Consider the following 14,555-nt stretch of genomic DNA (forward strand, 5'->3'; position numbering starts at 1 on the left):
TGGGGGAAAAAATGAGAAAGAATATATATATATATATATATATATATATATATATATATATATATATATATATATGTAATTGAATCACTTTGCTATACAGCTGAACCTAACACATTGTAAATCAGCTTTACTACAATATAAAATAAAATAAAATAATTTAAAACTGTAACCAAAGTGGTTTCCTGTGCAGGAAGATCTGCAAGCTTCTTTGTCGAGGGCACTGAGGACATTGGCTGGGATTTGGGCTGCTCAATGAACTAACTAGTCTTTTTTTAAGTTTTGTTTTGTTTTGTTTTAATGTGAGCTGTTTTAAAGTCTTTATTGAATTTGTTACAATATTGCTCTTGCTGTTTATGTTCTGGTTTTTTGACCATGAGGCATGTGAGATCTTAGCTCCCAACTAGGGATTGAATCCATACCTCCAGCATTGGAAGGTAGATACTTAACCACTGACTGTCAAAGAAGTCCCTCAGTTCAGTTCAGTTCAGTTCAGTTACTCAGTCGTGTCCGACTCTTTACGACCCCATGAATCGCAGCACGCCAGGCCTCCCTGTCCATCACCAACTCCCAGAGTTCACTCAGACTCATGTCCATCGAGTCAGTGATGCCATCCAGTCATCTCATCCTCTGTTGGCCCCTTCTCCTCCTGCCCCCAATCCCTCTCAGCATCAGAGTCTTTTCCAATGTGTCAACTCTTCACATGAGGTGGCCAAAGTACTGGAGTTTCAGCTTCAGCATCATTCCCTCCAAAGAAATCCCAGGGCTGATCTCCTTCAGAATGGACTGGTTGGATCTCCTTGCAGTCCAAGGGACTCTCAAGAGTCTTCTCCAACACCAAAGTTCAAAGGCATCAATTTTTCAGCATTCAGCTTTCTTCACAGTCCCACTCTCACATCCATATATGACTACTGGAAAAAACATAGCCTTGACTGGACAGACCTTTGTTGGCAAAGTAATGTCTCTGCTTTTCAATATGCTATCTAGGTTGGTCATAACTTTCCTTCCAAGGAGTAAGTGTCTTTTAATTTAATGGCTGTAATCACCATCTGCAGTGATTTTAGAGCCCCCCAAAATAAAGTCTGACACTTTTCCCACCGTTTCCCCATCTATTTCCCATGAAGTGATGGGACCAGATGCCATGATCTTCGTTTTCTGAATGTTGAGCTTTAAGCCAACTTTTCCACTCTTCACTTTCACTTTCATCAAGAGGCTTTTTAGTTCCTCTTCACTTTCTGCCAAAAGGGTGGTGTCATCTGCATATCTGAGGTGATTGATATTTCTCCCAGCAATCTTGATTCCAGCTTGTGCTTCTTCCAGCCCAGCATTTTTCATGATGTACTCTGCATATAAGTTAAATATGCAGGGTGACAATATACAGCCTTGATGTACTCCTTTCCCTATTTGGAACCAGTCTGTTGTTCCATGTCCAGTTCTAACTGTTGGTTCCTGACCTGCATATAGGTTTCTCAAGAGGCAGGTCAGGTGGTCTGGTATTCCCGTCTCTTTTAGAATTTTCTGCAGTTTATTGTCCCTAACCAATCTTATTTGATATTTCACTACATATTTAGTGGGTCCCACAATGTGCCAGTATTATTCTAGTGCTGAAAAATAGTCTATACAGTGGTGAATGAGACAAACTCCATACATTCATGAAGCTTATATTTTGAAAGGAACAAACTATAAAAATACAAACCAGGTAATGACAAGTGCACCACAAGAAACATAAAGCAGATTGGTAAGCAGAGGGTGAAAGACATTGGTGTAGAGGAGGTGATCTGAGAAAATTCCAGGTGAGCGCAGTATGTACTTAATGACCAGCATAATGAATCAGGAAGGACTGCTCTTTACTAGACAGGACCTTGGTCTCAATTATAATTACACTGTGAAAAACTGAGTTCCTACTGTTAAAAAATTAAATAGAAATCTCAATTAAATAGAGTCAGGAGATGGACCAGAAGGGGGAGCTCTCATACCCTGTGATGCTGCTCAGCCAATGAGAGTTTGTCACAAAGGAACCAATGAAAAACCATGGACTTTATGCTTACTGTAGCCCTCCCAACTCCTTTTACCCCCGCAAAAGCGTTCTCTCCATTTCACAGGGACTTGCACATGCCTCACCATGGTTGTAGACCCCAAATTGTAATCGTTTGCTCATCCCAACCAAAAGCGTTGTTTTCTGGAGATGTAACTGGCAGTCTATTTATTTTAAGTCAACATTTTGGTGTTCCATTGGGGGATCCAGTGAAGATCCTTGATCACTTTGAGGCTTGTAAGCAAACAGATGTGGTACCCAGACTTAATTTGTTGATGCTCACTGCTTTTCTAACTGACCCTGAGGTTTTTAAGCAAATCTTTCTCCTGGATCTGAGCTTCACCCTCGTTGCATTTTGAAGCTTTCCAGATTTTATTCAGGATCTATTTTAAGGTTTCATCTTTTCTGGTTAAGACCTTGTTCCCCTATGAGAATATTCATTTGGCACTGTGACTCAATTTTTGAAATCAGACTGATACAGCTGGAACTGGCTGGCCATCAGCCCATTCCTTTAGGAGAGTGGGGCTGTCTTATTGGAAGTATGCTGAGTAGCTTCCTGTCTCTCTTGGGGCCAGACTGCTGTCTTAGAACTGGCTGATACTAGACCTGCATGCAGTGTGGGCTATTCGAGCTAAGTTGTTTGAAAATAATTCTCTTACTCAAGAGAAAACAGCTCTGAGAAAATGGGATCCCAGTTATTTAAATATTTTGAGGGTACCCCTTCCCCACAGTGATCCTGGTCCATTTTATGTTTGAAAACCAAGGTTATTCTTCATGTTTATGTCTAACTAAATTGGATTGGCCTAACCAAAGGCAATTTAAAATACCAATGACCATTCCGGGGGAACTTTTGAAATCCCTAAGCATACTTTTCTCAAAACCAAATTGGACAACCGTCGCTCTAAATTTTCCAAAGCTAAGTGAAAAGCCTATTCTGATGGTATTTTGAGGCTTCCAAATATTATCAGGAGACTAAAATTGCATCTCTGCAAAGTAAAATGTTCAGATTAACTGAGGAAAATGTTTAAAGAAAGATACCATGGCTCCCAAAGCCTCGGGTTCCTCTTCCTCGGCCTCTCTGTCTCTCCCCCCACCTCTGTCACCTCGTCTCTCTACTTCAGCACCCCCTGCTCAGCGTCCACCCTCAGTGCCACCTTTCTCCTTCTCTATCTTGCCGTCTACACCTCCTGTATGTGTTTGTGTGCTCAGTCACTTCAGACGTGTCTGACTCTTTGTGACCCCATGGACTGTAGCCCACCAGGCTCCTTTGTCCATGGGACTCTCCAAGCAAGAATACTGGAGTGGGTTGCCAAGCCCTCCTCCAGGGATCTTCCTGACCCAAGGATCAGTCCTGCATCTCATGTGACTCCTGCACTGCAGGTGGATTCTTTACCACTGAAGCCCTGGGGAAGCCCCTATATCTCCTATAGAGACCCCCAGTCCCTCAATACTGATTCTCTTGCCAGACTTCCTCTTTTCTCTGAAGGTCTTCCCAATCCCTTTTCCTCTGAACTGATCAGAAACTGTCCCTTTCAAATTAAGCCTTTTGGGGACCCAGAGGATCAACCCTTAATCTCTACTATTTCCTGGACTAAAGCTGAACTGCAAGACACAGTCAAACCTCTTCCCAAAGTAACTGAAGATTCTCATAGATTTGCTGAGTACTTTAGTCATTCAAACTTATCAACCTAGTTTCTTCAACATATATCAGTCAGTTCATATGCTTGTCAGTGAAGACAACGCCCAAATTCGAATGAAAATAGCTAATACGAAAAATCCTAAAAGGTCTCTAGAATTACAACTGTGAGACCAGCACACTAACTTACTATGTGTTCAGGCTCAGGCAATCACTAGACATATTCATTGAGTTATTACAAGGGCTTTTCTAAAGCCTGTTGATTGGAACAAAATTCAGGCTGGCACACAAAAATTTGGTGAATGTGTTTATGACTATTACAACTGACTTCAGATTATTTTTAAAGCAAATTCTGATCTTTCTCCAGATGTTGATTCCATTTGGGTAGCTCTAAACTCTATGTTTAGTAACAGGCTGATCCGGGACCTCTCCCTTCTAGTAAAAAGAACTAGCATGGAATAGGAAACTGTGTCCACTCCAGACTTAGTTAACCTAATAAACCAGCCCTCTCTTACTTTAGATGAGTTACCTAAAAAGAAGACTGCCAAAATTCTTAATCTTCAACTTCAGCAAATGAAGGCCTCTAAGTGAACCCCTTCCCCTAACTTTCTGCTATTTTTGCAAAAAGTCAGGACATTGGAAAATAATTTGCTACAAATTTAAGGGCTTTAGTTGCCTTCAGCCCTTTAATCAACCTTTCCAACATCCTCCCAGTCCTCAATGACTGGATTCCTGGGAGCAAAAGGAGCTCATCCCAATCATCCGTCTTAAATGACTTGAAGAAAATTTGTCCAGGTTGAGGGTGAAACTCTTCCAGTTCTAACTGACACTGGAGCCATGTTCCGGGTACTCAACTGCACTACTTCAATCAGCCCTTGCCTGTAGTACTAAAACAATTCAAATAGTGGGAAATCTCTAATAAACCTCATGAGATTTCTGTCTCTGAATATATTCCCTTTTGCTTAGGCCTTTTAAGAGGCACATACCTTTTCCCCTTAGTTTCTTTTCCCTTCCATTTATTAGGTGAAGACTTCTTAGAGATGTATACAGGCACGAGTGCATGCTCAGTCACTAAGTCATCTCCAAATCTCTGCGACCTCTTGGACTATAGCCCACCAGGCATCTCTGTCTATGGGATTTTCCAGGCAAGAATACTGGAGTGGGTTGCCGTTTCCTTCTCCAGGGGATCTTACTGACTGAGGGATTGAACCTGCATCTCCCTCATTGGCAGGTGGTTTCTTTAACATTGAACCACCAGGAAAGCCAAAGAAATATACAGCACTTTTTCCTAAAAGGAGAAACAATTCTAGAATTTGACAATAGTCATCAAAGCATTCCACCAGGTGAATTAAGTGACTCTTTGACATTTATTTGTTTTGCTCTTGATGGTACTAGAGCTGATTCTGGAAACAACTGAGCATCTGCTTCTACTGAATCAATTACCACCCTCTTTGTGGCAAAATCTCCAGCTGATATCAGGAAAATTAGCCCACTGCACATCCAGTTTCAAACAGATCCCTTAAAACCTCTTCCCAGAATTAATCAATATCCTATAAGTAAAGAAGCCCTTCAAAGCATAAAAATCATATTAGATTATAAGGCTCAACACCTCATTGTCCCTTATACTAGTCCCCATATGTTATGTTAGTTGTTCAGTCATGTCCAACTCTTTGCAACCCTATGGACTGTAGCCCAACAGGCTCCTCTGTCCATGGGGTTCTCCAGGCAAGAATATTGGAGTAGGTAGCCATTCGCTTCTCCAGGGGATCTTCCTGATGTGGGATCGAACCCAGGTGTCCCACTTACAGGCAGACTCTACCATCCGAGCCACAGGGGATCCCAATGCTCCTATTTTACTGATGAGAAAACTTAAGGACTGAGAGTGGAGGTTTGAGACAGAACCATTTAACCATTTTTGTACCTCAGTAGAAGTTCTCCTGAATTTTCATCACACTGAACATTTCTCAGTCAGCTGCCTCACCTCATAAGAAGTCCTTTGGCTAACTGTTCCTCGCACCACTCATTTAGGTTGTAATAATCTTGACGCTGCTACTCTTCTCCCCTCTGGCACTGATGAAGTTCCTCATGATTGCTTAACACTGATGGGATGACCTACTGACTTCTGGTGACCATCAGTTCTCTGGGTAACTGATTATTCTTGGCTCACTGACAGTTCTTATTTAAAAGATGGCAATGGCATATTCTGTACTGGGTATGCTATTGCAACTTCTTATATTTTTGAGGTGGTACCTTTATCTATGGCTACTTCAGCTTAACAGGCTGACTCATATGCTCTTATGTGAGCCTGTACCTTTTAGTCAAGTATAAAACTGCCAAAATTTATACTAAATAGTAGATATGCTTTTGGAGTAGCTCATGATTTTGGAATGTGGTGGAAGTAATGTGGTTTCCTCTTGTCTATCACGTGGCTTATCTTTGGTGAATAATTAAATTCAAATAGTCAACTCCAAAACAAGCTGCCATTTTGAAATGTCTTCTTGGGAATTCTTTGAGGACCTGGGAAAAAATCAAAAGCCAGGAGACTGAATATTCTTCTGAATTCAGACTCCATGTAAAGCTGACATGCCTCTTTAATCAGCCTGGTCAAATTACAGATTCACAAAATCTTTGTTGACTGCCCATGATGTGCCAGGAATTTGTTTTAGATTTGTGTCAGAGTTCTCCTACACTTTGGCTTGTGAGCATCACAGTACTTCTCCCTAACAGCTTGCAATATGGGTATTACACTTTTTTTCCAGAATGAGAAATTGAATGCCCAAGACCACAGTGCTCAGAGATGATAGGAAAAGGAGCTGTGAATCAAAATTTCCTGATTCTAAAACCAGAGCTCCTCTCACCACACTCCAGCTCAACCTCACTAACAAATTTTAGCTCCACTTTGTTCCACATGGGACCCACATGTCCTACAGCCTGGGTCAACCCAAGTTTGAGAAGATTCCCTGAGAACAACTGGGGCATGCTCTGAGATGGCAAAATGCCACTCATGGGACCAAGGTAAAGCCTCCAAGCAGTTGTAAGTAGGGGCCAGCATGCACACTTCAGAATCTGGCACCTGAAGAAGTGATTTTTCAACAGAGAAGCCCTAGCAAACAGCCGTGTTACAAGTCAACTCAGACATGTCGGAAGCAATTTTTAAAGACTGTGCTCCAATTAACAAGGGTCTTTAGCAGATCCTATGTATTTTTGTCATATCTGTGTTTGAGACTCCCCCATCCCCTTTAAAACTAAGCTTGCAAGCAAATGTAGTTATACAAGGCAGCCATATTGTACAAAGCTATCAACTCTTCCCCCAGAATAGATTAAGAACCCACAGTCAATGGGAAGATATAATTGCCCCCCAGTTTATGAAAAATTTCTCTCCTTCTGATTTTTTCACTGAGACTGGAGGCTAAACTAAAAGCAATAATCATCTAACAAAAATGCCTCTGGGGTAATTGGGATCAGTCTTGGGGCAGCTGAGTCCTACTGGTTTTCATTTGTACATTTTTTTTTTTTTTTTTTACTCTGTGATTAATGGAGGAGGAGACGGAGACAACAGAGGGTGGAAAGGGGGAAAGAAAAAAAAAATCATTTGACTCTGCACAATCAAAAATGTGGAGGAATGATGGTGGAAGAGAGATTGTGTCTGTCAGCTTCTCATTTGCTTTCCATTGGCCAAACAAAATCATATAATTTGCACTCCCTCTTGTGTTTTTCTTCAAATAGTTTGGGACAAACAAGTCACACATTGGCAAGTTTGAAACTAAACACAATTTGCCTTCTCTCCCTAGCAGGGATAAACACAAAGATCAACAGAATGAAAAAACAATCCAGCTGTATTTTCAAAGCCAAGCAGAGATTAGGAGCCTTGGAGCCCTACAAGATTAGGCAGTCTAACTGCTCATTTTCCAAATGAGGTGGGAGCCTAGAGAGCTGAACCCAAGGTCCAAGGTCACCAGGCAAGTTGTCTTCAGGAGCAGGATCCAAGTTCAGGCCTCCTGATTCAGAGTCCAGGGCTCTTCCTTTAGGATTTAAAAAATCATCCGAGTGCTATTTTGTGTGGCTCTAAAAGGGGCCATTAGAAAGGGGCCCCACCCATCTACTGGTCCCCTAAATTGGAGGACTAGACAGACAGTTGTAATTAGGTCATCCCCAGGCTCTGTGCCAGGCAATGGCCTGCCTACGGGAAGCCGCTGGAGACTGTCATTGAGGTAAGGCTGGACTCTGAGTCAGCCATCTGTCTGGAAGGGTTTTAGATAATTAAATATGCTTGCTGGAGGCAGTGGGGATGGATGAATAAGGCCTGATAAAGGGGCTCCCACCTGCAGCTATGAACCATTACCCCCATCCCTTTTGCAGGCTGGCTGAGCCCCTCAGTCCTGGCAGTAACCAAGCTGACCCCATCCCTCCAGGACTAGCTTCTGCTGTCATCTTACAGAGCCCTCCCTCCCCGGGATGAAGAACTGCCCTGAATCCAGTCCCTACCACCCTGACCCATGCGGACTGAGCCCATGCAGTGGGGCAGCAGACTCTCAAGTAGCCCATCACCAAGGCTAAGCACTTATGCTCTGGAGCTGAGACTCGCTGGATCCAAATCCTGGATCGACCGTTTTCCAGTTGAGGAAACCCCTGATCTCTAAACAGCAGTTTATCTACCTATAAAGTGACTTATAGATTTAAAGCACTCAGCATGGTGCTTGGTTGGGTTAAGCAATCAATGACAGCTGTTTTTATTGCTTAGAAGTCCTCTTTATTGCCTGGCTCCTCCACCCATCAGTCTTTTCCTCCTGACCTTTCATCTCTGTGCTGGTGGAGTGACACTCAGAATTTTGTGCTTGACCACCCCTAAGCCCCAATCCACCACATGCCCATGGAGACCCCTCAGTAGAATCTCCTCTGCACAGTTACCATAGCAGCAACCAGCCAGCTGGGCTTCCTCCTCCCCAGGCCAGCCTCCCCCTAAGTCTGCCTTCACCCTCTCCCCCAACCCACTCCATGGCCTTGCCCCCATGCAGGCTGCTGTGACTAACTGGCCTCATAGTGCATAGCTTCTGGGATGGGCTCTGACCAAATACTAGTGTGAGACAGTCACACGCCACAGTGGAGACAGAGGCTCAGGCCATTTCTGTGTCATTAACCATTGCAGAACCCAGTTCAATGAGAAGACTTCTCCCAAAGGATTTCAATAAACTATTTCCCAGCAATGAAATCCATTTTAAATGCAGACAGAGAAGGACCTTGGTACTCAAAACTGAGAGGGCACATTTAATTGGGATGGCTAAAAGCTATTTCATTTCACTTCTCTTGGCTTAAATTTCTTTGACCCCTCTTCCCCCACTCAGTAGCCTTAAATCAATTCTCAAACTGTGGTGAAGGTTCTGTTGTTTATTTTCCCCAATCTACTGGGTACCAATACTTTTTTTGTAAGATAGTCCGAATAAGTTATTACCATACTAAAGTGCCATTTGGATGTCACAGCAAAATTGAATTGCTACAAAGTTTCACAAAGACTTTCAGTTTCTGTACTTATCTTTTGGCAAACTAGTAAATGTTTCACAAAGCCATACTAGTCCCTGGACCAAACTGAGAGCCACGGAGAAGTCCATCTGCCATGGACACCCCTCCACCCCATCGTGGGTTTTTGTCCTGTAATGTGGTCTGCTCAGCATCGACCCTGCCACACCCGGAGCATGCAGTGGAAAGGATCCTGGTAGGATTTGCCCAGTCTCCAGTGAGCTCTATCCCCTGCGGGTCAAGCCTCCCCCAGCGAGAGGGGTATGTTGCTGCATCACCAGCCGTGTGCAGCACGCTGGCTCTTACCATTCCTTTCCAGCCCTGTTGATCTCCTCCCACCAGCACTCCGTAGGCTCCCCCAGGCTCTGGGGTGTGGGCATACAGGCGTAGTTCCACTGTCTGTCGGAACCTTCCTTCTTGTTGAAGATGCTCCTCACGGCCACCACCACCTGCCCATGGGGACACTGGTAGCTGAAGCCCTGCCGGTTCAGATTCACCCACCCATCATCACTGTAGTCGTGGTACTGATGATAGGAGTACCCATAGTCACCATACTGCCCCCAGGCCACGGTGACCAGTGGCAGAAGCACCCACAGAAGAGTGAGGTCCATGCCGTCTGGGCTTCTGGCAAAAAATGTCACCCTATGTCTGCTGGGCTGCTGGTTTTATACAGCTGCTGCTGACATGTGGCTTCCAGATGTGGGTGAGCAGGCTCCAACTGCAGTGTGTCATCGTTTAAGCAAAACTTTTCGGCGTGGAAATATTGGCCATAAGTACATTCAGTTTGTTTTAAGGTGGAATTCTAAGAAAATGTAAGGAACATGCAAACGGAAGAAACTCCCAGAGAAGGAAAAAATTAGCAGTTAGATTATAAAAGCAAATGTTTCACACTCCTTAGAAACAGTGTTAGAATAAAAACAGTGTGTTTGTCCCTCCTCTCTTAGCACCTCACCTCTCTCTGCCCCCAACTTCACCCACCACTAGCAAACCCCTGTATTTATTCTCCAAACCACCAACCACCCTTCCAGGACCACATAAATATGCAGAATGAGATTTCAAAACACCAAAATAATAGGATGAAGGAACAGAATCATTTAGATTTCTATAAGCCTGGATGCCTGCTTTTTTAAACGTTTTTCTTTGTGTGTGTGTGTGGTAAGTCCCTTAATATAAAACATACTATTTTAACCATATTTAACTGTACAGTTCAGTGGCACCAAGTACATTCACATTGCTGTATAAATCTCACCAACAACCATCTCCCAAAATTTTCACTTTCCTTAATTGAAACTCTGTTCCCATTAAACACTAACTCCCCATTCCCCCTCCCCATATCAGTCTCCACCCCCTGGTCTCTGGAAGCTAACAAGGTACTTTTTGATTCTATGAATTTGACTGCTCTAGGGGTCACACAGAGTCGGACATGACTGAAGTGACTTAGCAGCAGCAGCAGCAGCAGCTATAAGTGGAGTCAATCAATTTTTGACTGTTCCTACTGTATATTGGAATGCATTTTAAGGTTAATTTAATAAATGTCCTACAAACAGATTATACCTTCTTTTTACCCCTGTGGTACACAGTAGGTTCTTGTTAGTTATCTGTTTTATTTTTTTTTATCTTCCCATTTTTATTTTATTTTTTTAATTTTTATTTTTACTTTATTTTACTTTACAATACTGTATTGGTTTTGCCATACATTGACATGAATCAGCCACAGGTATACATGAGTTCCCAATCCTGAACCCCTCTCCCACCTCCCACCCCATATCATCTCTCTGGATCATCCCTGTGCACCAGCCTCAAGCATCCTGTATCCTGTATCGAACATAGTTGGTGATTCATTTCTTACATGATAGTATACATTTTTCAATGCCATTCTCCCAAATTATCCCATCCTCTCCCTCTCCCACAGAGTCCAAAATTCCATTTTAAACATCTGTGTCTCTTTTGCTGTCTTGCATAGAGGGTTATCATTACCATCTTTCTAAATTCCATATATATGTGTTAGTATACTGTATTGGTGTTTTTCTTTCTGGCTTGCTTCACTCTGTATAATAGGCTCCAGTTTCATCCACCTCATTAGAACTGATTCAAATGTATTCTTTTTAATGGCTGAGTAATACTACTTTGTGTATATGTACCACAGCTTTCTTATTCATCCATTTGCTGATGGACATCTAGGTTGTTTCCATGTCCTGGCTATTAGAAACAGTGTTGTGATGATCATTGCGGTACACGTGTCTCTTTCAATTCTGATTTCCTCGGTGGGTATGCCCAGCAGTGGGATTGCTGGGTCATAAGGTAGTTCTATTTGCAATTTTTAAAGGAATCTCCACACCGTTCTCCATAGTGGCTGTACTAGTTTGCATTCCCACCAACAGTGTAAGAGGGTTCTCTTTTCTCCACACCCTCTCCAGCATTTATTGTCTGTAGACTTTTGGATCGCTGCCATTGTGACTGGTGTGAAATGATACCTCATTGTGGTTTTGATTTGCATTTCTCTGATAATAAGTGATGTTGAGCATCTTTTCATGTGTTTGTTAGCCATTTGTATGTCTTCTTTGGAGAAATGACTATTTAGTTCTTTGGCCCATTTTTTGATTGGGTCGTTCATTTTTCTGGAATTGAGCTGCAGGAGTTGCTTGTATATTTTTGAGATTAGTTGTTTGTCAGTTGCTTCATTTGCTATTATTTTCTCCCATTCAGAAGGCTGTCTTTTCACCTTGCTTATAGTTTCCTTTGTTGTGCAGAAGCTTTTAATTTTAATTAGATCCCATTTGTTTATTTTTGCTTTTATTTTGAGTATTCAGGGAGGTGGATCATAGAGGATCCTGCTGTGATTTATGTCTGAGAGTGTTTTGCCTATGTTCTCCTCTAGGAGTTTTATAGTTTCTGGTCTTATGTTTAGATCTTTAATCCATTTTGAATTTATTTTTGTGTATGGTGTTAGAAAGTGATCTAGTTTCATTCTTTTACAAATGGTTGACTAGTTTTCCCAGAACCACCTGTTAAAGAGATTGTCTTTAATCCATTGTATATTCTTGCCTCCTTTGTCGAAGATAAGCTGTCCATAGGTGTGTGGATTTATCTCTGGGCTTTCTATTTTGTTTCATTGATCTATATTTCTGTCTTTGTGCCATTACCATACTGTCTTGATGACTGTGGCTTTGTAGTAGAGCCTGAAGTCAGGCAGGTTGATTCCTCCAGTTCCATTCTTCTTTCTCAAGATTGCTTTGGCTATTTGAGTTTTTTTGTATTTCCATACAAATTGTGAAATTATTTGTTCTAGCTCTGTGAAAAATACCACTGGTAGCTTGATAGGGATTGCATTGAGTAGTATACTCAATGCTTTGGGTAGATTGCTTTGGGTAGTATACTCATTTTCACTATATTGATTCTTCTGATCCATGAACATGGTATATTTCTCCATCTATTAGTGCCCTCTTTGATTTCTTTCATCAGTGTTTTATAATTTTCTATATATAGGTCTTTAGTTTCTTTAGGTAGATATATTCCTAAGTATTTTATTCTTTTCGTTGCAATGGTGAATGGAATTGTTTCATTGCAACAAAAAGAATAAAATACTTAGGAATAGTTATCTGTTTTATATACGTCAATCTCAATCTCCCATCCTAACCCTGCTTTCAAGTTCCCAGCCCAATATCTTTTAACCCTGAGTATAAGCATGGAATGGGCTTCCCAGGTAGTGTTAGTGGTAAAGAACCCACCTAATGCAGGAGACATAAGAGACACAGGTTCAATCCCTGTGTCAGGAAGATTCCCTGGAGGAGGGCATGGTAATTCACTTTAATGTTCTTGCCTAGAGAAGTCCATGGACAGAGGAGCCTGTAGGGCTACAGCCCATAGAACTGCACAGATTTGGATGGGACTGAATGACTGAGCATGTGCATAAGTATGGAATACCAATTTGCAAGCTACTCAGAATTTTAGGTCACGTGTGGATATACTATGGGCCTCTGGAAAGATAAATTGGGCATTATCTCTACACTTAAGCATCCTTCTGAGCTGCTGAAACTGGACCCAGCTATACCTAGAAACTGTGGTTAGCTTTTCAATATATAATGAGTTCAATCTGAATAAAGTCACATTTTATCCTTTGGTGGTTTTCCCTTCCACGTTTTCTTTTTGATGAGGAATATTTACATATAAGAAAATTCATCTCTTCTGTGTTCAGCATACAGTCATTCATCCAGCACCATAATCAAAACATAGAATAGTACCATCAACCCTCAATCTCCCTTACACCCTTTGGTAGTCAAATCCTTCCCAATATCCAGCCACTGGTAACCACTGAACTACTTTCTGTTACTGGAGTTTTGCCTTTTCTAGGATATTCCATAGGTGGAATCATACAGCATGCTATCTTTTGTCTGATTCCTTTCACTAGAAATGTTTTCAAGATCCATCCATGTCGTTGAATATCAGTAGTTCATTTCTATATACTGTTCATGTGACTATACTACAGACTGCTTATATACTACCAGTTGAAAGAATGTAAGTGTATGCATAGTATCAATCATGTATATACATCAACCCCAAACTCCCAATTCATCCATCCCCCTCTACCCCACCTTGGTATCCATACATTTGTTCTCTATGTCTGTATCTCTATTTCTGCTTTGTAAATAAGGTCATGCTGTATAGGAGAAACTAATATACATTGTAAAGAAGCTATATTCCAATAAAATTTTTTTAGAAAGAATGTAAGTTTGGAGATTGGATTGACATACATACATTACTATGTATGAAATAGATAACTAATGAGAACCTATTGCATAGCATAGGAAATTCTATTCTGTGATGATGTAAATGTGAAGGAAATCTTTAACTGATTCATTTTGCTGTATAGCAGAAACTAACACAACATTGTTAAGCAACTATACTCCAATAAAATTAATTTTTTTAAAGCAAAAAAAGAATATGAGTTTAATGCATGTACAGCTCACCATGTATTTTCAACTAGGTTCTTATATTATCTTTCTCACAGCCTTATATAGTAGTGAGGCATTATTGTGATTTTTTATTTCCACAGGTAAGAAAACTGTGGTCAGGAAGTTTTTTGGTTCAAATTCCTAGAGCTGGAAGGTCATGATCCCCAGATCTTCTGATCCTAGTCTGTGATTCCTTTCATCATTTTAACAAAACTATAGTCTACCAATTACACTAGTACATCAACATTTAGAAATAATTTCCAAATAAAATATTTATACGTTTATTAATATTAAAACACACACTGTGCCTTCCCTGGTGGTCCAGTGGCTAAGACTCCATGCTCTCAATGCAGGGGACCTGAGTTCTATCTCTGGTCAGAGAACAAGATCCCACATACCACAACTAAAGATTCCATATGCT

At 41.4% G+C, this 14,555-nt stretch overlaps 1 protein-coding gene across 1 annotated transcript in view; it reads right to left on the reverse strand.

The window, feature by feature from the left end:
- Nucleotides 1-9,802, reverse strand: part of DPT (dermatopontin) — a 35,998-nt gene extending 26,196 nt beyond the window's left edge. The window contains exon 1 of the mRNA XM_068986190.1: nucleotides 9,489-9,802. Within this exon, the coding sequence (XP_068842291.1) occupies nucleotides 9,489-9,793 (305 nt within the window). The 5' untranslated portion in view covers nucleotides 9,794-9,802. The remainder of the gene's footprint in view (nucleotides 1-9,488) is intronic.
- Nucleotides 9,803-14,555: the final 4,753 nt, after the last annotated feature.

This window comes from Capricornis sumatraensis, chromosome 14, assembly GCF_032405125.1.
Source record: "Capricornis sumatraensis isolate serow.1 chromosome 14, serow.2, whole genome shotgun sequence".
Lineage (NCBI taxonomy): Eukaryota > Metazoa > Chordata > Mammalia > Artiodactyla > Bovidae > Capricornis > Capricornis sumatraensis.